Genomic DNA, 21896 nt, shown 5'->3' with positions numbered 1-21896 from the left:
CACTCTGAGCACATGTGGCTGTGCCAGGCACACACACAGGGCACCGCTGGATGCTGAAGCCATGGAGCACCCACGGCACCCCACAACTGTGTTCATGCCCTGCGTGTTGGGATCTGCACTGTGCACAGCCTCCATGGGCCACAGGCACACCCAAAAGGATGAAAGCCCAGCCCACACTCGCAGTACAAGGAGAAGAGGGCAGCACTAGTCTCCACATAGTTTATTTCCTTGACTCTCAGTAACAAAAACAAACTAGGGTTTTTCCCTCCCCTCCCAAACCACCTACCCACCCCCCAGTTTCCCCTTGGCTCAAACGTCGTAGTTGGGGTTCTTGCGTAGGATAACAAATCCCTCCAGGATGGGCGTCACAGGCACGTGCTCCTCTGTGGCCAGCTCTGCCCGCTCTCCGTGCGCCAGCAGCACTGGGGTTGTGTGAGTCTGGAAGCCAGTGATGGTTTTGGGCTTGCCTGCCTGGCCCACCACATCCACAGCCTGAGAGAGAGAGTGAGATCAATGCCAGGGACACAGAGGGACATCAGCACAGCCCCTCCCCAGCCCGGGCTGCCCCTTACCTGTCCTACCCGAACCGACACGGGCAGAGGCCGCAGCTCCTCATCGAAGGTGACCAGCATGCGGGGCTGCATGGCAGCAACGAGGCCATAGAGAATGTAGTGGGACTTGCCCAGGATAACTGGAGGGAAGACAGAAATAAAGGGGCTGAGCAATGCCCACGCTGCAGGGCAGAGAGAAGCGGGGGGACAGAGCCAGCAGCACTCACTGTTGCGCACATCCAGGAAGGACACGAGGACGGTCAGCAGCCCAGCCACAGCCACCTGGCTCATGAGCTGGCGATCGCTGTGGTATGGGCATAGGGTGAGTGTCCCCTTGCCCAGATGAGTCAGGCCCTGGTGTGGCAGAGAAAGTACATAAAAGAGCGATGGAGTAACCTGGGACTCCAAGCCCTGCCCTCAAGAGAGGGTGACACCCCCAGGACACCACTCTCCTCCCACACCCAGGGCAGGGACCCCAAACTTCCCCTTCCACACACAAGCAGTGAGCACAGTATCCTCACCTGGGCCAACCGCACCATGAAGAGGTTGTTGGGGTCTTTGGCGTGGTACTGGGCCAGCTGCCGCAGCATTGCTGCCAGCCGGGCATTGTTGGTACCTGGGGACAAGGAGGCGCAGGCACAGTAGTGTACAAGGCACGAGTCTCTCACCTTTCCCCGTAAACAAACCCCAAACCAGGCTGTCCCCAGGCTTACCACTGCCCACCATGCCCATGGCAAAGATGGAGTTGTAGGAGACCTCAGGGTCAGCGTCGTGGGAGAACTTGCTGAGGGTATCGAGGATGTTGAGCCGGGGGTTGGAGACTGAGATAAGAGCCAGGGCCAGGGGCACGGCCCGGCGGAGGGTGGGCTCTCCGTACCGCAGCTGCACAGAGGGGAGGTGGGTGTTAGACTCAGATCACCCAGTGCAGCAAGGCCTACTGAGATGTGAGGCAATACCCAGTTTCTATTCCGAGGTCCCTTCCCGGCTCTGTGCTGTCCCCCCGGTGTCACTCACCAGGTGGCCGAAGGTGCGCAGGCCCATCTCCGCCCCGATCTCCTCGCCCATGGCAATGAGCGCGATCCCCAGCACCGCCACGCCCTGTGGGGACACAGGTCCTGAGCGCCAGGCACGGAGCACCCAGCCCAACACCCAAGCTCTTAAGCCTCTGTGCCCACCCGAGGCCTAGGGGGAAGGGCCTTAGGAACCCTTCCAAAGCCAGTTCCTGCTCCAGGCACACAAACCCCAGCCCACATTTCCCCACCTGGTGAGCACCCATGTCAGCTGAGCTCTCTTTCTTCTCCTTCTCTTTCTTGTCCTTTTTGTCCTTGTCTTCCTCTTTCTCCTTGGAGTCAAAATGCTCACTGCAGATGTGCAGGAGCTGTTGCACCTTCAAGACATTCCCTGAGCCTGGGCAGAAAGTGGAGGGCCAGGATCAGCATGCAGAGGACCCTGGACCTGCTCCTGCCTCCCCTCACCTCAACCAGCCCAACTCACCTGCATAAGCACAGATATCCACCAGCGTGTTGGCAAAGCTGCGGAACGGCTCCGACACCACCTCCAGCGCTGCCAAGATGGCCTCAATTGCCTCTCCCTTCCCTGTCAAGGAAAGCATAGTGGTTAAAGGACAGCATGGAGGGATGCTCCCACCCCATGAGCCACTGGCACTGCCCAGCCTTACCCAAGTGGTTCAAGCCCAGCCCAAGTGGCAGCCACCGGGCGTAGGTATCCTTCAGTTCTGTCTCTGATTTCTCCATGATGGTCTGGAGGATAGTCGAGGTGACATCCCCATTGCAGGAACCCACTGATATCATCCCACAGGCCAGGGCAGTCACACCAGCCACCTAGTGATGGGGAAAAGAGCCATGTCATACACAGGGACAGCTCAGAGTAAGCTGGCCTATAACACTAGGTACCCTTGGTCTCCACTTTCTATGAAAATCTGGGCTACTGGGGGACCTGATGGTTTCCTATCCTCCTAGACCTGCTGTAATCCCATTGTGGCAGCAGCTCAGATAAGGAAAATAAGGTCATGCTCTTCTGGCACAGCACAGTGCTGAGCAGGGACATGTGGACTTGCTCTTGGAGCTCAAGGTGGCTGCAGGACAGCACCTGTATTCCCAGGAGCTCTGGGGCACGGGATGGGGAAGCAGGAATCACAGGCAAACCCTGCCTCATGCCCTACCTCCATGCTGGACTTGGAGTCTCCCATCACAGGCAGCAGCAAAGTCAGGACATCCTCACGGTTGGAGCCTGCATAAGCCAGTCCCAGCCTGCAGAGAGTGCAGAGGGGTGTGAGGGAGGAGCTGCACCACCCTGTGCAGCACGGGGAGGCTGGGGCCAGGCCCTTACCCAAAAATGGCTCCAATCCTCATGGTGTTGCTGTTGTGGAGGACATAGTCAGACAGGAGGGCCAGGGCAGGGTCACATTCATTTTTCACCCCTGAGTTGACGATGCCACAGGCCAGGAGGGCTCCAGACTGCAAGGCAGAAGCACTGTCACACACTAGCCACCAACACAAAGCTCCCCGCCAGCCAGTGACTGATGTCACCTCACACATCACACCCCTCCCCAGGATGGGCAAATTGGTATGAAGTGGGCAATGCCACGCTGGATCAAGGTGAGAATTCCAAAGCTCATAGCTGTGTGACAACGGGAGCCCCCAGGATGCTTCAGGCAGTCCCCAAGAGACCACCACCTCACTGTGAGTTGCTCAAAAGCCTGGGACACAGGGCATCCAACGCTTCTCTGTGCAGGAGCTGAGCTGCACAGGGGACCAAAGCAAGGACCATTCCCCAGCCAGCTGCACACACAGCTCACAGCAGGACTGCCCCACACAGACACAGAGCCAGGATCTGTCACTGACCTTGATGTAATCCTCTGAGGAGTACAGGTACTTGTCGATCTGTGTGAGCCCCCCGTCCACGTCCCACAGCAGGATTGTGCCCAGCGAGGCTGCAGCACTCAGCATCCCTGTGGTTGCAGGGAAGAAAGGCCCTCATCAGGCCTGAACTGATGTGCCCTGTGTGGGGCTTGCAGAAGCCAGGGACATAGGACAGCTCAGCCACCCTTACCCTAAAAGGGACAGGGTGGTAACCCCAAGCCTAGAGGCACCTCCAGCCCTGCCCAGCCTGCTAACTCACCATGGTCCTTGTTCTTGTACAACCATTTATTGCCATCATCTGTCAGCAGCTTGTCCTGTCCAAAGGCAGCATTCACAAAGCCGTTCACAAAGGAGGAGGCCAAATTCATCCGGGCTGAGTCCACTTGGGAACCACTTCCCCCAAAACCTGTGGAACAATGACAGGGTGAGGAAAGCAGCAACAGAAGCCCTGCCAGCCCTCAACATGCAGCCATCCCACACCATAGGAACGAGGACCCGTCCCCATCACCAGCAGGAAAGAGAAGGCCAGATCCACAGGCCAGATACCATGGGCAGGCCATCTGCCCACCTCAGATACACATCTGACCACACAGGCTCAGAGTGCTTGGCAGCCTCAAGAACTCCACACAAGCAGGGATGATAATAGCCACAACACAAGCCCTTACGGTTATTCTCCAGGTGGGTTTTGTAAATATCATCTGGCACTTTGGGCTCCATGATGTCCAGCTGCAAAGACAAGGGAGAAGAAGGTTACCACCCGGCCAGCACATCCTACAATGGCAACCTCTCCAAGAGGAGCCCAAATCACAGGGATGATGGATTTCTTCTCAAATCTTGCCACAGAAGATTTGCCAGGCAGCCACAGCTGGAGGTAGCCCAGGGTGCTTTTCCAGGCTGGGACACTCACCTCTCTGGCTAAGGCCAGGAAATTGCTGTTGAGCTGGACATTGGACATGATCTCTGTTAAGTCCTCGTACTCCTCCACATCCTCATTCAGCTCCAGGAAGACCCCATGGCGGCCCAGCATAAAGGCCATCTGCTTCTGGACAACTCTGTGCAGAGGGGAGGGGTTTCCTGAGTGCCCAGAACCCAGCAAGCCCCAGCACAAACACAGGTTCACCAAGCAGTGAGCCTACCTGCCCTGCCCAGGGCATACAGACCCACTCCTGCCCATCCTCATTTCAGGGACAAGAGTCTCAGTCCAAACCCCCAGACACCTCTAACAGTGACAGATCCAACCTATCTCTGCCCAGATGGGGAGCCTTGCCCCACCAGGATGAGCAAAGGCTGCAGAGGGCAGGGAACATCTCTGCTTACACATCTTTGCAGGAAGTGAAGATGTCCTCCACCAGCTCCACATCATTGAGCATCAGAGCCAGGCGCAGGGCTTCAGGGTAGCGATTGAATTTGCGGAAGATGCCCAGGGCACAGCGCAAGAGAGCCGAGTTCTCGGGCTCTGGGACGTAGCTCACACAGCTTAAGGAGGAGACAGACATGAGGGTGACAACCAGATCAGGCAACCTAGGCCCCACAGGGATCAGGCCCCATCCAGCACCTCAGCCTGCCAAGCCCCCTCACCTGGTCAGGTAGAGGCACACTTTGGAGTAGGCATTGTCATCGATGTACTTCTCAAGCATGTCCATCTGCTCTATCTCCATGAGCAGGTCACAGGCCTCATGCTCTGCATTGTGGGCCATGTTGTAGGGGACAATCTCCTTGACCAGGGTGAGGAGTGTGTCCCTCTGAGCCTTGTCAGCTTCATCAATCTCCTGCCACTCCTTGGCCACCTCTCCTGCCAAGTGCCTGCAGGAACAAAGGGACTTCATCACTACAAAAATCAGTTTCACTGAGCCGTGAGAACAGGGAGAAGCTGCTCCCAGTTAGCCAGAGTTGAGTACTGTTTATGGAGGCTCTACATTCTGCAGACTTTATGGGGGACAAGGCCAGAGGAGAAACAGGGTTAAGACCAGAGATTTCAGAGGCCACAGCAGCAAGATCTCTGCAGCTAGAAAACCATCATGAATAGAGCATGAAGTGACACATGTGCAGGTGTGATAGCAGCAGCTGAACACATGACCAGCTAGTCAAGAAACATCCCAGCCAGGCTAGAGCTAAAGGACTCCAGGAAATTCCCCTGAGCCCTTATCCTTCCCCTCTGGTCCCCCTGAGGCTTACCTGACGTATTCATGCCCCCAGGATGCCAGCTCCTCTTGGGAGCCCACCAGCCGGTACTTGAGACACTCCCGCTCCCCACTCATGGTCATGGCCAGGACAGAAATGATGTCTGCTGCAAAGCGCTGCAGAAAGAGTGCAGAGCTCCAGACACAGGCCAGGCACAGGGAACCAGGGGCAGCCAGAGACACCACACCCTCCCTGTGCCTGAAAACCACCACAGGTGGCAAAGGTACTGTCCCGACAAGTTATAATCCTCTGGAGCGAGTCACAGAGAGTGCTGTTAGATCCCAGGGTCCAGAGGGCTCTTCGATTGCCTGTCCCAGCACTGTCCCCTCAATCACATGGGATGGTGGGGCCAAGAGTTTCTACCTTGTTCTCTCCTGGAGCCATGTTCTCATAGATCTCCTTCAGCTTGCCATAATGGGGCCGTAGGAACTTGAGGGGCTTGGGAACAGAGGTCATGGAGGTGGTGGAAGAGCGGATCTGCCTCCGCAGCTCCTCCAGGGCTGGACGGTAAAGTGACGTGTCTTTCTCCTGCACAGGGAAGCTGCCTGTCAGGGGCTGGCTCCTGAGCCACCCCCTCACCAGCCCTCCCCAAACACAGCCATGGCTCTTAGCAGAACAGTCCCCCACCCTGAGCTGCCTCCTTCAGCCCAAGAGCTGGAGAAGGAGGGCACAGTAGAGCAGAAAGCTTCTCTCACATCAGAGACACAGAGGTCCCTTGGGCACAGGTCAGACAGGCAACAAGGCTGGGGGGACAGATCACAGCAGACAAGCAGGGGCCCACTCCACTGAAGATAAAATCCCCCTATCTATCTACACTGCACGAGGAACAGCCATAAGCAAGAGACAGAGTCAAATCCCGGCCAGGATTCCTTGCTGAGGGACACAGCACGGACTCACCCCCAGGCGCTCCACCAGCATCTCCAGCTCATCCTGCAGCTGCTTGTCCTCCTCAGACTGCCGAAATGCACAGGAGAAAGCAGAGTTAAGGGCACAGGACTCCCAGTGTGACAGAAGCAGGGAGGTCACCCCCAGCCACAGGGGTACCAGGACAAAGTGATGCACTCATTGCTCAGGGCACCACCCTGCCCCAGTGCTGCCAGGATGGAGCAATGCTCCCATTCCTGGGGATACCTTCCCTAAGAAACCACCCATTCCCGGGGTGTGAGATGCACCTCCCCTATTCCTCTGTGCTGTATGAAAACAACCCCACAGAGAGGGGCACGTCAGGTCACAGCCCAGCTGGGGCACTGACAGCAGTCCCTCCACTGTGTCCCCCAGCCCACGGGGACCCCCAGAGCCAAGGTCACCGCCGTGCTGGGGATCCCTGCACAGTGCCCAGTGTGCACACACACACACACACACACACACACACACACACAGCCTGCTTACACCAGGGCTTCCCTCACCAGCGCTCCTCTGAGAGCCCCGCGCCCCCCGCCCGGGAACGGAGCCCTCAATGGCGTCACGCGGGCACCCCATGACGTGCCGGGGCCCCGCCGGAGGGAACCCCTCGCTGCCGTCACATGCCCGCCTGGAGGGAGTCCCCGGAGGGATGCTGGCCGCCGCCGTGACGCGGGATGACGTCCCGTTCCCGGAGGGATGCCGGCCAGCCCCGTGACGCGGGATGACGTCCTGCCCCGCCGGTGACGCGGGCCCGAACGGGCCGTGACTCAGCGGCGGCCCGCGGCGCGGCGGCACTCACCAGCTCCTGCTCCTTCTCGGGCCCGGAGGGCGGGTCCCGGCGGTCCCGGCCCCAAGGCGGCGTGGGTTTCTCGTCGCCGCCCCCCCCGGGGCCGCCCTGCACCCGGCTCTGGCCGCCGCCGCCACCCGCGTCCATGTTCGCCCGGTCGTGCTTCCGCCGCACCGCGCCTGCGCAACGCCGTGACGGCACCGCCGCGCGCCGGGGGCGGGGCCAAGGGCGGGGCGGCCCCACGTGCGGGGACACCGGCACCGACAATGAAACCGGTACCGGCACTGACACTGAAACCGGTACCGACATTGACACTGAGACCGGTACCGGCATTGACACTGAGACCAGTACCGACACTGACACTGAAACCGGTACCGGCACTGACACTGAAACCGGTACCGGCGCCGTCACTGAAACCGACACTGACACCAGCACTGAAACTGAAACCGGCACCGACACTGACACTGAAACCGGTACCAGCACCGACAATGACACCGGCACTGACGCTGAAACCAGTACCGACATTGACAATGACACCGACACCAATACTGACACGGACACTGACACGGACGTCGACACTGGCACCAGCACTGGCACCAGCACAGACCCTGACACCCGACGATGGCACCAACAGTGGCACCGGCACTGACGCTGACACTGGTACCAACACCGACACACCGGTATTGACACCGACACTGGCACCGGCACTGATGCTGACACCGGTACCGACAGTGGCACACCGGTATTGACACCGACACTGGCACCAACAGTGGCACCGGCACTGACGCTGGCACCGGTACCGACAGTGGCACACCGGTATTGAAACCGACACTGGCACCAACAGCGGCACTGGCACTGACGCTGGCACCGGCCGCTGCACTGGCAGCTGCAGACCCGGGGCTCCACCACCCTGCCATGGGCAGCGCTGCCCCCCGAGCTGGGCCAGCGCAGTAGCATTGCTGGCAGGCTTGCGGCCGCCCCCGCATGTCACAGACACCCGTGGGCAGCCTGGCGGCCCAGCCCCTGTGTTCACACACACCCTCCGTGCTGTGTCCCCGGCTCCGCAGCCGGGGCAGGTGGCGCTGCCTTCACCCTGTCCCCCTGGCACCCCGGGGAGCGCTTCCAGCCCCGGAACAGCCGCACCCCGGGCGCCGAGCGGGTGCCCTGCGGGGACGCCCTGTCCCGGACAGGCGGTCGCACAGCGCTAGGAACTATCGAGGCAGGATGTGAAGCTGTGCACAGCCCCGGCCTTCTCCTTGCCCACTGCCAAGGCTCTGAGCACGGCTGTGCGACCCTGGGTGCGTGTGCTGTGGCACGGGCCTAAGGGTGACAGCGGGGTGCCGGGCTGTCGGTGTGCGTGTGTGCATCCATCCTGGTGTGCGGGTACCGGGGACGGGCTGTCGGTGTGCGTGTGTGCATCCATCCTGGTGTGCGGGTACCGGGGACGGGCTGTCGGTATGCGTGTGTGCATCCATCCAGCTGTGCGGGCGCTGCGCGGGGGTGTGCCCGCGTGCCGGAGCACGGCGTGCTGCTGCCGCCGTGCACCATTACCGGCCGCTGCCGGTGACCGGTACCGTGCGGCGCTGCTGTGCCCCTATGAGTGCTCACGACCGGAGCCTGTCCTTGTGTCCCTGTGTGCGTGCGCCGGTACCCGCTGCGGGCAGCCGGATGTGAGCCCGGGTTCTGCTGCCCGTGCCGGTGAGGGCGCCGGTCCGGGTGCCGGTGCCGGTGAGGGAGGCTGCGGTGCCTTTGCGGCTCTCCGGGGGTGCAAACGGCGGTGCAGATACCGGCGCGGAGCTCCTCCCGTGCGCACGGCGGTCACCCTGCTGGGCGGCCAGGCCGAGCGGAGCGGTGCCGCTGGGCTGGGCACCGGGGTCCCCGCTCCAGCCCCTCCCGGCCCGCCGGCCCCCGTCGCCCCCGCCCGGTGCCTGCGGTCCGCGCGCCGCCGGTCTCAGCCCCTGCGGCTCCATCCCTCCGGCGCGGCCCCATCTCCGCCCGGCCCCATCCCTGTGAGATCCCGGTGCCGGTCTCGGCGGCAGCGCGGCGCCCGGTGCGGGCCATGGCGGCGGCGGAGGCAGGCGGCGCTGCGGCGGCGGCGGGGGCCCGGCGCGGCCCGGGCGGGGAGCGGAGCTAGGCAGCAGGCGGCCCGGGATGGCCAGGATGAACGTGGCCCTACAGGAGCTTGGACACGCCGTGAGTGCCCGGGGCAGCGGCGCGGCGGGGAGGAGGGCAAGAGGAGGGGGGACGGGGGACACCGGCGGGGGGCTCGGCGAGGGGGACAGGAGGGGGTCGGGGCACAGGAGAGCCCCGGGGCTGGAGAACTCAAGCAGCTGCAAGGGCTGCGGGGGCTTCGGGAACCAGAGGGAGGGAGGGAGGGAGGGGGGGACTGGTGGATTACGGGGGGCGGCGAGAGCCTATGGGATGCAGGGGCTGCGTGGTGCCGGGGCTAAGGGAACTCAGCGGCCAGAGGGTCCCTGTCCCCCACGGTGGAGGAAGGACCCCCTCCAAATCCCTGCCTGGGGTTGGACAGAGAACTGGGGTGGTTCATTCAGGCATGGCCCCATAAACCCCACTCCACCGAGTACAGTAATGCTGTTCATTGGGTAAACCCCAAGACAGCACCTCTGGAGGGGGCAGGGGGCCCTGTCCCCATGGGTCTCAGCCCTACAGAGGGGGTAGGAGGAGCCCCAGAAACAGGCTCCTGCCTTGAGGATGTCACAGAAGATGCTGGGGAGGGGGGGCTGGCTATTGCCCAGGATGGGGACCACCCAGGAGCGGAAAGGAGCACGTTGAGGAGAGCTGGGGTGGTGGGGGGGCTAGGCTGGCCAAGCTCCTTCAGGATGCTGAGCAATCCTTCCTAATGCCAGCACCTTCCAAGAGCCCGACTCAGCGGGGGCTCCTGCCATCTCCTGCCAATCCCACCCTCCTGCTGCAGCCCTTGGCGATGCCCCCTCCCTATGCCAGCAGTGTGGCAGTGGGCAGAGCTGGGCATGAGGCACTCTCCTTGCTTTCCCCCCTGCCCATCATCCATCCCACCCCAGCTCCTTCCTGACCCATAACAGCAGCCCTGCAGGCTGGGCATTCACTTTAGTCTGCAGCACAGACTGGAGGGTGAGCTGCAACCCACCCAGGCGTTAGCTCTGAAGCCTAAGGATAGGTCACAACCAGCGGCATTGCTGATTCTCTTCCACCAAAACCTCCAGCATTTTCTTCTAGCATATCCCCCCCTCCAATGCTGCTGGCTCAACTCCACTGCCTCCCTCTTGGCTGAGTCCTCAGCAGCCCTCACGGCTGGATTTGTGCAAGCTGCCTGGCAAGGCCAGGAGTAAGGGGGACCCTGCCCCGCTGGCTGGTACACACTGCAGTGCCCCTTCTCCCCTTGCATGCTCTGTCCTGCATCCTGGTCACCCTCGGAGCTATGATGGGGCTGGAAGCACTTCCAGATGTTTCAGACCTGTGCACATCTGCATGGAAAGTTCCAGTCAGGGGAGGAGGGGTGAGACAGCAGCACTAGGAAACCGTTGCTTGGTGACAGGGACCATATCTCCTTGGCGATGTGTCACCTGTCGGCAGGGCTGATGCCATGGCTATGCAAAGGGATGCTCCGGTGACAGCCCCCAGGTCCTTCATTAGCAGCTCTCCCCGTGCTCTCCAGGGCCACGCAGGGCTGGGGACAACCTCTGGGGGAGGCCCAGGCACACTGCAGGGGTCAGGGCCTGCCTCAGCCCGGCTGTGTACTCACTGAGCAGGCACTGGGCCCTGCCATAAGAGCCAGAGGGTGTGGCAGGGCGGGGAGCAGCCCCCACGCCCCTGCCCCAGCCCACTCCCTCCCTCAGCAGATGCCCAACTACAAGCGTGCCACGCTGCAGGACGAGGAGGGGCCGGAGCCAGCGGGGGATGGCAGCACCTCTCCCGACAGCGTGGAGGTGAGCTGTGCCCCGGCTCCTCCATCCTCCCCCTCTCCATCCCCTCTAGCCCCCATCCTCACCCCAGGGCCTGCCTGCAGCCAAGTGGGCACTGGGAGCAGGGTTGGGAGCCAAGCCAGACACGGCTGTCCCCAGGGATGTGCTGGGAGTCAGCCAAAATGCGGCACAGAGCGTGCCTGGTCCTTCCTTGTGGCTTGGGGGCGCTGCCAGCACCCACCACCGGCTCGCCAGGGCTGGTGGGCAGCGATGCCCTGGTCCCCACGTCCTCATGCAGCCCCGCCAGGCACTGGGGAGTGGCGGGAGGGAAGGGGGGCAGTGATGCTCGGCCCCCCACGGTGCGATGGCAGGTCCTGCTCCTCCTGCCCAGGTGGGGTTCCGGAAGGGGCCGGGGACGCTGCTGAGCCGCCTGGCCTCTCGCAGCCAGCTGGAGCTGGTGCTCTGCGCCGTCGCCGTCTCCCTGGCCCTGCTGCTCAGCGTCGCCGTCGTCACTCTGGCCATTCAGTACCGCAGAGGTAGGAAGACATGGCAGCTGTGTCCCCACACCCGGGAGGATGAGGAGTGATGGGTCAGCCCAGGGTACCTGCTCCAGGTGCTCTGCCCATCTTGGGGTACAGATAGGGCTTGGCCCCGCTCCGTGCCTCGGTTTCCCCCAGTACACTCGCCCAGCCCCAGGCATGCCTTCCCTGCCAGATCCCTCTCACAGCACGTGCCTGACGGATGCCTGTGTCCGGGTGGCCAGCAAGATCCTGGAGGCCCTGGATACAGAGACGGACCCGTGCCAGGACTTCTACCAGTACTCGTGTGGGGGCTGGATTAAGAGGAACCCGCTGCCCAATGGGCGCTCCAAGTGGAGCACCTTCAACAGCATCTGGGACCAGAACCAGGCCATCATGAAGCATCTCCTAGGTGGGCACCAAGGGGTTGCAGACACCAAGGGGGTGACACCTGTGTCACTGGGGCTGACCCACAGCCTCCCGCAGAAAACACCACCTTCAACTCCAGCAGCGAGGCCGAGCGGAAGACGCAGCGGTACTACCTGTCCTGCCTCAAGGAGCAGAGGATAGAGGAGCTGGGCTCCCAGCCCCTTATGGAGCTCATCGACAAGGTGGGCACACACCCACACGTGAGCTGAGCCGACAGGGCTCAGCCTAGCACACCTGCTTAGCTCTTCACGTAACCAGGGAGGGAGTAACCTTGGGATGCACCCCATCCCTCCCTGAGGTACCAGCTCTGTCTGCTGGCAGATTGGGGGATGGAACATCACTGGCTCCTGGAACCAAACCAGCTTCATGGAGGTCCTCAAGAGCGTGTCAGGCACATACCGGGCAACCCCCTTCTTCACGGTGTATGTGGGTGCAGACTCCAAGAGCTCCAACAGCAACATCATCCAGGTTGGCACCTTGGCCCCCAGGGGTGGCAGACACCAGGGCACACCAGAATGTCTATGCTGCCCCTCTCTCCCCACAGGTGGACCAGTCGGGGCTCTTCCTCCCATCCCGGGATTACTATCTGAACAAGACTGCCAACGAGAGGGTGAGGCTGGCTGCTGGGCATGCTGCCAACAGCAATCAGGGCAAACCCGTGGCACTGCGGTGCCAGCAGCACTGGGATACACCTGGCATCTCCATCCTGCCTGTTGGGTGCCCACCTCAGGGAGGTGGGATGAGCTGTGCTTGGCACTGAGGCGGGGCCTGGGGTTCCACAGGTTCTGACAGCATACCTGGACTACATGGTGGAGCTGGGCACACTGCTGGGGGGCACCCCGGAGCCCACCCGCCTCCAGATGCAGCAGGTGCTGGACTTTGAAACCCAGCTGGCCAACATCACCGTGCCCCAGGCTGAGCGGCGGGACGACGAGAAGATCTACCACAAGATGAGCATCGCCGAGCTGCAGGTGGGCATGGCCCAGAGCAGCCTGGGGACACCCTTCTGGGACATATGGGGACTTGTCCAGAGGGCACCAAGAGGTCTGTGACCATTGCTGTCCTGACTCTGGGACACCCTGGGCAGCCACATTTGCTATGGGACATGCACTGGATGTCCATCCCCCTAGTTGTTACCATTTGGGGGAAGCTGCCACCTCATATTGTAGGGTCCAGGGGTCCTCTCCTTGTTCTGCAGCATTAAGAGCATTAAGGGTGCAGAGAAGGATCTGGAGTGGTGAGGGACTTTGGGTCTTTCCCAGAAAACACAGTTCCTGCCCCAGGAATTGAGCATGCTGAGCAGGATGAAGCATAGCCCTGGTGCCACATTCCTGTGTCCCCTCCAGGTGCTGGCCCCTGCCATTGACTGGCTGGATTACCTCTCCTATGCCCTGGCCCCCCTGGAGCTGGCAGACACGGAGCCTGTGGTGGTGTATGGGGACACCTACCTTCAGCAGGTCTCTGAGCTCATCAATGACACCGACAGGAGGTGAGGCTCCTCCATATCCCTGGCTGTGGCGCCCATGGCAGAGACACATTTTGGGCTCATCAGTGTCTTGAAGTCATAGACTGTGGTGAGCTGAAGCATCTTCTCCACCCCTGCAGCATCCTGAACAACTACCTGATCTGGAACCTGGTGCAGAAGACGGCCTCCAGCCTGGACCAGCGCTTCGAGACAGCCCAGGAGAGGCTGCTGGAGACACTCTATGGCACCAGGAAGGTAACGGAGGGCCCTGGGGTCAGGCCCCTCCACACTCAGCCTGGAAGCAGCCAGGACCTCCTCTGTCCTTCAGATGCCCTTGGCATGCTAAGACCTGGATGCTTCAGCGGGAACCCACAATTATCTTTTGGGATGGGGGTTTTGCTACTGCCTATCTCCCCTCTGATGAGGCAGAGCCAGGCTGAGTGAAGGCAGGAGAGCAGAGGAGTGGGCTGAGGGTTTCATTGACCTTCATCTCGCTCCCACAGTCCTGCACACCCCGCTGGCAAACCTGCATCTCCAACACGGATGACACGCTGGGCTTTGCGCTGGGCTCCCTCTTCGTCAAAGCCACCTTTGACCGGGACAGCAAGGCCATCGTGAGAATACTTCTGTCCCCATCCCCTCCCTCCCCATCACCATCTACGGGAATCCCAATTCCATCCAAGCCCAGGGCTGGAAGGCGGGGAGCTGGAAAATGAGATCTCTTGCCCTGGGGAGGTTGTACCCTGTCCACCCTGTCCCCACTGAGGCATTGTGGGGGTAGGGGGCCCTCATTCCCTCCCTTCCCCAGGCTGAGGAGATGATCAGCGAGATCCGTGCAGCCTTCGAGGTATCCCTGGACCAGCTGGACTGGATGGACGAGAAGACCAGGCAGGCTGCAAAGGAGAAGGTGACCCCAGGGAGGGAAGTGGATGGGAAACCCTACCCTATCCATACAAGCTCTCCAATCTCACTTCTGGGGCCTCTCCCCATGCAGGCGGATGCCATCTACGACATGATTGGCTTCCCTGACTTCATTCTGGACAACAAGGAGCTGGACGATGTCTATGATGGGGTAGGGGGCACCTGGCTTGGGGGGAGAAGCTTGGTCATGCCAAACTTGGGGGGGCCTCACTGTCGAGCAATGTCCCCATTTGGGACGTTGTGCAAAGCCACCCAAGTACTGAGTTCATCCTGGCCAGGGTGTGGGGAACCACCCCAGTGGACCTGTCCTCATCCCTCCTCTTCCTCACCAGTACGAGGTCTCTGAGGACTCCTTCTTCCAGAACATGCTCAACTTCTACAACTTCTCTGCCAAAGTGATGGCTGACCAGCTCCGGAAACCCCCCAACCGCGACCAGTAAGGGGTGGGCTTGGGGGGGAGGAGGGGAGGAGGGGAGGATGGGACCCTGGGTGCCTGGATGGTGCTGATCAGTGGGGAGGAGGTCACCCTCGTGGTTAGCACAGCACAGTAGGTCACCTGTGGCAGCACAGGTCACCTGTGGTAGCTGTAGCTTATCCCCAGCAAGGTCCTTGGTAAAAATGTCAGCCTTGGGCAGGGCCCTGTGGTGGGCAGTGGCACAGGAGGGGGCTGGGGTGAGAAGGACACACCCCTGCCTGTGCCCTGTCCCACCTCCCTGCCCAGGTGGAGCATGACCCCACAGACTGTCAATGCCTATTACCTGCCAACCAAGAATGGGATCGTCTTTCCTGCTGGGATCCTCCAGGCTCCCTTCTACGCCCGCAACCACCCCAAGTGAGTCTGGCATGGGGGGCACCTCCTGGAGCCAGGGGTTGGATCAGGGCCAGCATGCCACAGAGTCCCCCCACAGTGACAAATAAAAGCCCCGAAGGGCTTGAGTGTCTCTCAAGGCTTAACATGCTGCAGCCTGCGTCCCCTTGGGGCCAGCAGTGTCTCCAGCAGAAGTGATCCCCAGCTGGGTCCCAGCTGGAGCAGAGTGTCACTGGGTGCCCAGACAGAGATGGGGTGGCTGCAATGGCATCATTAACACATCTTGTACTTACCTGGTTCTTTCCCATGGCCCCACAGAGCCCTTAATTTCGGTGGCATCGGCGTGGTGATGGGGCATGAGCTGACCCATGCATTTGATGACCAAGGTGAGAGCCCACAGGCAGCACCAGCCCCTACCCCTGTCACCTTCCTGTCCCCCCCCAGCCCCTGCCCCTGGCATGGGGAAGAGGTGCCCTGGGAGCACAGGGGTCCTGCTTTGCCATCCATTGCATCATGTGTGCTCGTGCCCCCCTGGCCACCCCCTTCTATCGTCCTGTCTCCCCAGGTGGCACCTGCCGATACCTTCCCCCGGCTTCTCTGTGCAGCTTTCGCTTCATCCGCTTGGTGAGGACACAGTGTCTGCAGCCCCAGCCCCCTCCTCATCCTCCTCCCTCCCGGGCGTGGGATGGGTCCCTCTCGCATCCACTCTGCTTTGCACCTTCACCACAGCCCCGGAGTCCACATGGGGTCAATGAGGGAATTTGGGATTATGGATCTGGGCGGGGTTAGTGAGAACGCACTGGGGGATGCCTGGGGACCCAAGTGCATGGCTGAGCCCCAGGCAGAGCCTGCCCGCAGCAGGGGCTGGGGGATACCATCCCCCCTGGGCATGGGCCCAAGGTGCCAGGTCCCCCTGGCATCCCCCGGTGCCCATTCCCCCACCACGCCCCATTCTGCTTCGGAACCCCTGCAGCAGAGGGGCTGCAGTGGGACGGCTCCCCCTGGTCCCACCCCAACCCACGGCTCGGTCCTGCAGGACGGGAATATGACAAAGAGGGAAACCTGCGGCCGTGGTGGCAGAACTCCTCCCTGGAGGCCTTCAAGAACCGGACGGCGTGCATGACGGAGCAGTACGGCCGCTACACCGTCCACAGCGAGAAGGTGAACGGGAGGCAGACCCTGGGCGAGAACATCGCCGACAACGGCGGGCTCAAGGCAGCCTACAACGTGAGTGCCGCCATCCGGAGGGGACACGAACCCCGTGCCTGTCTGTCCCTTCGCGGAGCTTCAGGCCGGCTCTCCCGCAGGCTTACAAGTCCTGGCTGCAGAAGAACGGGGAGGAGAAGCGCCTGCCCGCCCTGGGGCTCACCAACCACCAGCTCTTCTTCGTGGGCTTTGCGCAGGTAGGGCGGAGCAGGATGATGGACTTCCCGGGCCTCCCGGGCTGCTCGGAGCCACCCCGCAGCTCCCCATCCCGCACCGGGAGGTGCTCGGTGCCCATCCCTGAGGCTGCTCCCGCTCCGCCAGGTGTGGTGCTCCGTCCGGACGCCCGAGAGCTCCCACGAAGGGCTGGTGACCGACCCGCACAGCCCCGACAAGTACCGTGTCATCGGCACCCTCAGCAACTCCCGGGACTTTGTGGAACACTTCGGCTGCCCCCTGGGCTCCCCCATGAACCCCGGCAAGCACTGTGAGGTGTGGTAGGGACGGGGAGGGTGCCGGGGGCAGAGGGACGATACTCTGCTGTGCTCCCCCTCCCCAAACCTCACTGGCTGCCGGAGCCGGCCACGGGCAGAGCGCAGTGCCCCTCCTGTGCTCACACCGCACACCCCCCTTCGCACCCTCCCCGGCACACACGGCCCCGCACCAGGCACCCACCGCAGCCCCATCCACGGCTTGGGGCCGGACACGGCCGGCAGAGAGGCTGTGGCACCCCCAAAACGCAGTTCTGCCCCCCAGCCTTGATGTGCTTGAGTCGGGCACAGCTCAGTGGCCCCTGCGCTGCGTCCCCCCCTCAGGCAGGCAGGTCAAAGGGGTCCCGGGGAAAGCATTAGAGCCACGATCCCCCTGCTCCTGCCCCCCAGCCTGCCGGAGATGGAGGCTGGGGGCCACCCGGCTCCGCGCTTCCCTTGTGCCCTCCCAGTCCAGCTTGGCTTCCCCATCCACCTCTGCTGGGACCAGCGGGCGGCAGCGGGGACTCTGGTGCCTTCAGCTGTGGGTGGCTGTCGCCGAGTTTATTCAACGATTAAAAGCAGTTTCCACTTACTCCAGCAGCTCCGGGTCGTTGGCGGTGCCGGGGCGGGGGGAGAGGGGGATCCGGGCCGCTGTGGGGGGCGGCTGCAGGGCTGGGCACGCGTGGGCGGTGAGACACGCCGAGGGAGGGGAGCGGGGGCGGCGTGTCTGGGGGGACATTCCCCGAGTGAGGGAAGCGAGGGGTGGGGAAGAACACTGCAAAGCTGGTGGGGACGAGTCAGAGCCACGAGAGTTCCCTGCCTGCTCCGAGCCTTCACTCCGAGCTCCCGGGCCCCGGCCCGGCCGGTCCCGCCCCGCACAGCGCGGCCCCAGCCCCATGCCGGGGTGTCCCGAGCTCCCGGTACCGGTACCCCGCGGGACGCCTCGGCTGCGGACAGAGCCGCTCGCAAAGGCTGCTGGGAGTTGTGGTTCTGCCTGCGGACGACGCAGAGTACGACAGGAGCTGTAGTTCAGCGTGAGGAATGCTGGGAGAGGCAGTTCGGTCACGGCAGGGCCGCCGCCTCACCGCAAGGGCTGGACTACATTTCCCAGCAGGAAGCGCGGTAGGGCCAGGGTCCGGGCCTCGGGCGCCTCGGGGGTACGGGGGCATCGGGGGCGGCGGGGCCGGGCCGGGACCGAGCCGGGGGCTGGGCCGGGACAAATCGGGGGGCCAGACCCGGGTGGGAGCCTGGGCCAGGCCCAGGGCTGGGTCACGGGCGCTGGGCCTCGGCCCGATCCCGGATGTGGGACTGGGCCCCGGTTGGGCCCAGGATGCAGGGCCGAACCGAGTACCGGGCACCTGTGGGTGCTGGAGGTGAACTGTCCCCGCTGGGACCGTGGGCAGGCTTGGCTCTGGGGCGGCAGAGCATGGGGACAGGGGCGGAGGAGCATCTCTGCCTTGGGGTTGGGGACAACAAGACAAAGCGCTGCCTTGGGGACAGGGATCCAGGGATGTTGTCTTCAGAACAGGGGCACTGGGATGTCCCTGTCATGGGTGACACAGCCCCATTCCCCAGACATGTTCACCTTGCAGGCGTTGTCACCCAAGCCTGGCACCATGGACAAACACATCACTCCAGGGGAGCTGCTGTGTCTGGGCTCCAGCCTCGCCTTCTCTGGCCTCTTCTACTACCTGTACAGGAGGAAATCCAGAGTTGTGGCACGCATACAGGTAGCCCTGTCTCTTAGATGCTCTTTCCCAACCACTGTCTCTTCCCTACTGCCCTCCACGCTTTGATTTAGGTGCACACACTCATGCGTGCAGCCTGCTCCATCCTCTGGTGACCTCATGACATGCAGATCTGAGCAGGCTGCAGGCCAGAGGTCTCCACAGCGCCATTCTTGGCCTGCTCACTGCCCTGTCCCTGCCCACGCTCACACTCAGTCCATGCTCTTCCAGGAGGCCCCAAAGCTCCAGGTCGATGACAATTTGCCAGCCCTGGTGTCTGCAGCTGAGGGGCGGTGCCTGCCTTATGTTGCCCTGGAAGGTAAGGACACCCTGTGGCCCTGCACGAGGGACAAGGGCCAGGAGCTCCTCTTTTGGCCGTGACACATCCCTTGTCCTTAGGCATAGTGCTGCCAGCCCAGGCTGCACTGACCAGCCACTACCATGAGGGGCTGCTGGGCGTGATCCAGAAACTGCAGCTGAAGGAGCATCGGCTGATCTGGAACAGCTTGGCCCGGAGCTGGTGAGTGATGGGAAGGGGCTGCAGGAGGGGGCTTGCAGCAGTGAGTCCAGACCCCATTATCTGGGGCCACATGGCAGAAAATAACTTAGTTAAAGACTTTAGTCCCTCTGCTTAGCTCAGCACCAAGAGCTCAGAGCTTCTCTGTGTTGTGGCCAGCAGGAGCAGGGCAGTGATCATCCCCTGGTACTCAGCACTGGTGAGGCCACACCTTGAGTCCTGTGTCCAGTTCACTCAACTCAGGAAGGCCATTGAGCTGCTGGAGCAGGTCCAGAGAAGGGCAGCAGAGCTGGTGAAGGGCTGGAACACATGTCTGATGAGGAGCAGCTGAGGGAGCTGGGAATGTTTAGCCTGGAGGAAACTCTGGGGTTGCCTTATTGCTCTCTCCAGCGCCCTGAAAGGAGGCTGTAGCCAGGTGGGGATCAGCCTCTTCTCCCAGGCAACCAGTGACAAAGCAAGAGGAAATGGCCTCAAGCTATGCCAGGGGAAGTTTTGGTTAGAGATTAGGAAGAACTTTACATGGAGGATGATTAGACATTGGAATGAGCTGTCCAGGGAGCAGGAGGTTTCACCACCAGGGAGGCGGTGGAGTTGACATCCTCGGAGGTGTTTAAGGAAAGGCTGGACATGGCATTTAGTGCCTTGCTCTAGCTGACAGGCTGATATTCAGTCATGGGTTGAGGATGATGATCTCAGAGGTCAGCCTGACTGATGCTGTGATTCTCCACACCCCAACCCTCCGTGCTTGCAGGAGCGAGAGCGAGCGGGTGCTCTCGGAGCAGATCTACACCGTCCCCTTCCTGCTGGCCTCGCCGGGCCCTGAGGCAGCCACGCAGGTGAGTGTGGACAGCCCGCTGCAAGCCGTGTGCCTGCCCCTGGAGATGGTGTACGAGCGGTTCCAGCAGCCGTCCCACGGCTTCCGCGACCTGCTGGGCCAGTACCTGATCGGGGAGAAGCCCAAGGGCATCCTGGAGACGGAGGAGATGCTGCGGGTGGGGGCCGGGCTGACGGGCATCGGGGAGCTGTCCCTGCAGCCCGACGGCTCCCTGCACCTGCAGCCGCCGGCCCAGGGAGGCGAGTTCTTCCTCTGCCTGGGGGACTGGCAGACGGTGCTGGCGGAGCTGGAGTCGGCCAGCGGGCTCTGGAAGGGGGCAGCGCTGCTGTGCGCGGCCGCGGGGCTGGCCGTGCTCCTGCACGCCCTGTGCCGCGCCTACCGCCGCTCCCGGCCCGGGCAGCAGCCGGAGGAGGACAAGGAGCTGGATGGGGAGGAGGGCGGCGACCGAGCACCCGAGGACTCGTGCGTGGTGTGCCTGTCGCGGCCCCGTGAGTGCGTCCTGCTGGGCTGCGGCCACATCTGCTGCTGCTTCCGCTGCTTCCAAGCCCTGCCCACCCGCCTCTGCCCCATCTGCCGGGGACCCATTGACCGCGTGGTGCCCCTCTACCAGGCCTGAGAGCACCTGGGGGTGCCCAGGGAGGGGCAGCGTGAACCGGGCCAAGCCTGGAGCCTGCAGAAATCCCAGCTGTCTCCTCGTGTGCAGCTGTGCAATTCCTTTTGGGAGGGAGGGGTCTTGGTGTGCCCTTCAATCTGTTTTGGGGAGGAGGGGAATTACAGCCTCCTCATCCTCCCTTTGTCTGCCAGAAGGCCCCCCCTAAACGTGAAAGCTTGGGGAAAATCTACAAAATGCCTAAGCTGAGGAGCTGAGACCCCAACCCCACACTGGGGCACTACTTTGGCTGCCAGCTATTGGACTTGTGTCTCTTTCTGAGCCATGACCTCCCAAAAGCCACGCAGGACTTCTCCCTTGTGGTTTTTTCCCAGTGTGTGGATTTATGGGGATGATTATTAGGGCAAGCCAGGGCTGCTGGGGCACAGGAGGCACAGTGGAGTGGCAGAGACCCAAACCCCCCTGACCCACTGCAGAGTTATACCTTTGTGCCACTTTTGTCCTGCCACCCCAGTCCGTGTGCCTACAGCTACTGCCCAGATGACACTGGGGACACCCAGGGGCTGGCAGTGATGAGTCCCTTTGCCAGCTGCTCTGTCACCAAGATGGGAGGTGTGTCCCTCGGTGCCTCTCTGCAGGGAGCACAGCTTTAGGGTGCCACAGAGCCTGCCCTCGTGTCCAGTCCCGCTGCACCCGGCTTTCCTGCTGAGCTCCTGGCCAGGACTGGGTGTGGGAATGGCTTGCAGTGGTGTGTGAGTGATAAAGCCAAGGAGCTGAGCTTGGCCTCCCCTCTTCCTTTGCGCCGTTCAGCTGGGGGCTGGGTGGGTGCTGGGAGCCGAGGCTGTCCCCCTGCAGGGGTGGGCACCACTGCCTCCCCTCCTTCCTCATCCAGGGAGCTGGCCCAGGTTTACAATGGAGCCCAGGTGCATCTCCTGCAGATGCAGCCCTGGGTGGGGGGTGGCAGGACACACAGGACCGTTGCCAAGGTGATTGTGCTCCTCGGGTCTCCATGGCAACTGCTCCCCTGGACTGCTCCCCATCACTGCCTGGCTGCAGTTGCCCAGGCAACCCACGGGCTCTCCTGGCTCCTGCAGCTTTGGGGCACCCAGGGTTTGGGGGTGGGGGACAGTGCTGGCAGGCCACTGTCAGCCAGGCAGCAGCGTTGGGATTGGAGGGGGATGATGTGC

At 62.2% G+C, this 21896-nt stretch overlaps 4 protein-coding genes across 4 annotated transcripts; 3 read left to right on the top strand and 1 right to left on the bottom strand.

Moving 5' to 3' along the window:
• Window positions 1-261: 261 nt before the first annotated feature.
• PSMD2 (proteasome 26S subunit ubiquitin receptor, non-ATPase 2) lies at window positions 262-7445 on the bottom strand. The gene is made up of 21 exons (XM_063167175.1): window positions 7317-7445; window positions 6512-6568; window positions 5978-6142; window positions 5609-5730; window positions 5012-5236; window positions 4751-4909; window positions 4341-4485; window positions 4099-4159; window positions 3693-3839; window positions 3416-3522; window positions 2901-3028; window positions 2734-2821; window positions 2230-2392; window positions 2046-2147; window positions 1813-1958; window positions 1566-1649; window positions 1265-1433; window positions 1073-1167; window positions 779-905; window positions 573-691; window positions 262-492 (listed from the first exon to the last, which is right to left on the bottom strand). The coding sequence occupies exons 2-21, from the start codon at window positions 6530-6532 to the stop codon at window positions 310-312; spliced, it is 2556 nt and encodes an 851-aa protein (XP_063023245.1). The 5' UTR covers window positions 6533-6568; window positions 7317-7445; the 3' UTR covers window positions 262-309.
• Window positions 7446-7449: 4 nt separating this feature from the next.
• Window positions 7450-7953, top strand: LOC134423400 (putative per-hexamer repeat protein 5). Its single transcript, XM_063166370.1, has one exon. It carries the CDS (start codon window positions 7450-7452, stop codon window positions 7951-7953), a length of 504 nt encoding a protein of 167 aa, XP_063022440.1.
• Window positions 7954-9400: 1447 nt separating this feature from the next.
• On the top strand, window positions 9401-17612 carry ECE2 (endothelin converting enzyme 2). The gene is made up of 19 exons (XM_063167174.1): window positions 9401-9497; window positions 11144-11230; window positions 11598-11742; window positions 11921-12136; window positions 12211-12335; window positions 12475-12621; window positions 12698-12763; window positions 12936-13124; window positions 13500-13642; window positions 13759-13873; window positions 14122-14232; window positions 14427-14525; window positions 14613-14690; window positions 14872-14975; window positions 15261-15371; window positions 15666-15733; window positions 16384-16574; window positions 16655-16750; window positions 16875-17612. The coding sequence occupies exons 1-19, from the start codon at window positions 9456-9458 to the stop codon at window positions 17049-17051; spliced, it is 2310 nt and encodes a 769-aa protein (XP_063023244.1). The 5' UTR covers window positions 9401-9455; the 3' UTR covers window positions 17052-17612.
• A 398-nt stretch (window positions 17613-18010) lies between these two features.
• On the top strand, window positions 18011-21486 carry LOC134423789 (mitochondrial ubiquitin ligase activator of nfkb 1-A-like). The gene is made up of 5 exons (XM_063167173.1): window positions 18011-18142; window positions 18613-18750; window positions 18979-19066; window positions 19147-19267; window positions 20016-21486. Exons 1-5 carry the CDS (start codon window positions 18062-18064, stop codon window positions 20713-20715), a joined length of 1128 nt encoding a protein of 375 aa, XP_063023243.1. The 5' UTR covers window positions 18011-18061; the 3' UTR covers window positions 20716-21486.
• The last annotated feature ends 410 nt before the right edge of the window (window positions 21487-21896 follow it).

The sequence above is a fragment of the Melospiza melodia genome, chromosome 12 (genome assembly GCF_035770615.1).
Source record: "Melospiza melodia melodia isolate bMelMel2 chromosome 12, bMelMel2.pri, whole genome shotgun sequence".
Taxonomy (NCBI): domain Eukaryota; kingdom Metazoa; phylum Chordata; class Aves; order Passeriformes; family Passerellidae; genus Melospiza; species Melospiza melodia.
This window is presented reverse-complemented; position numbering and strand designations above follow the sequence as displayed.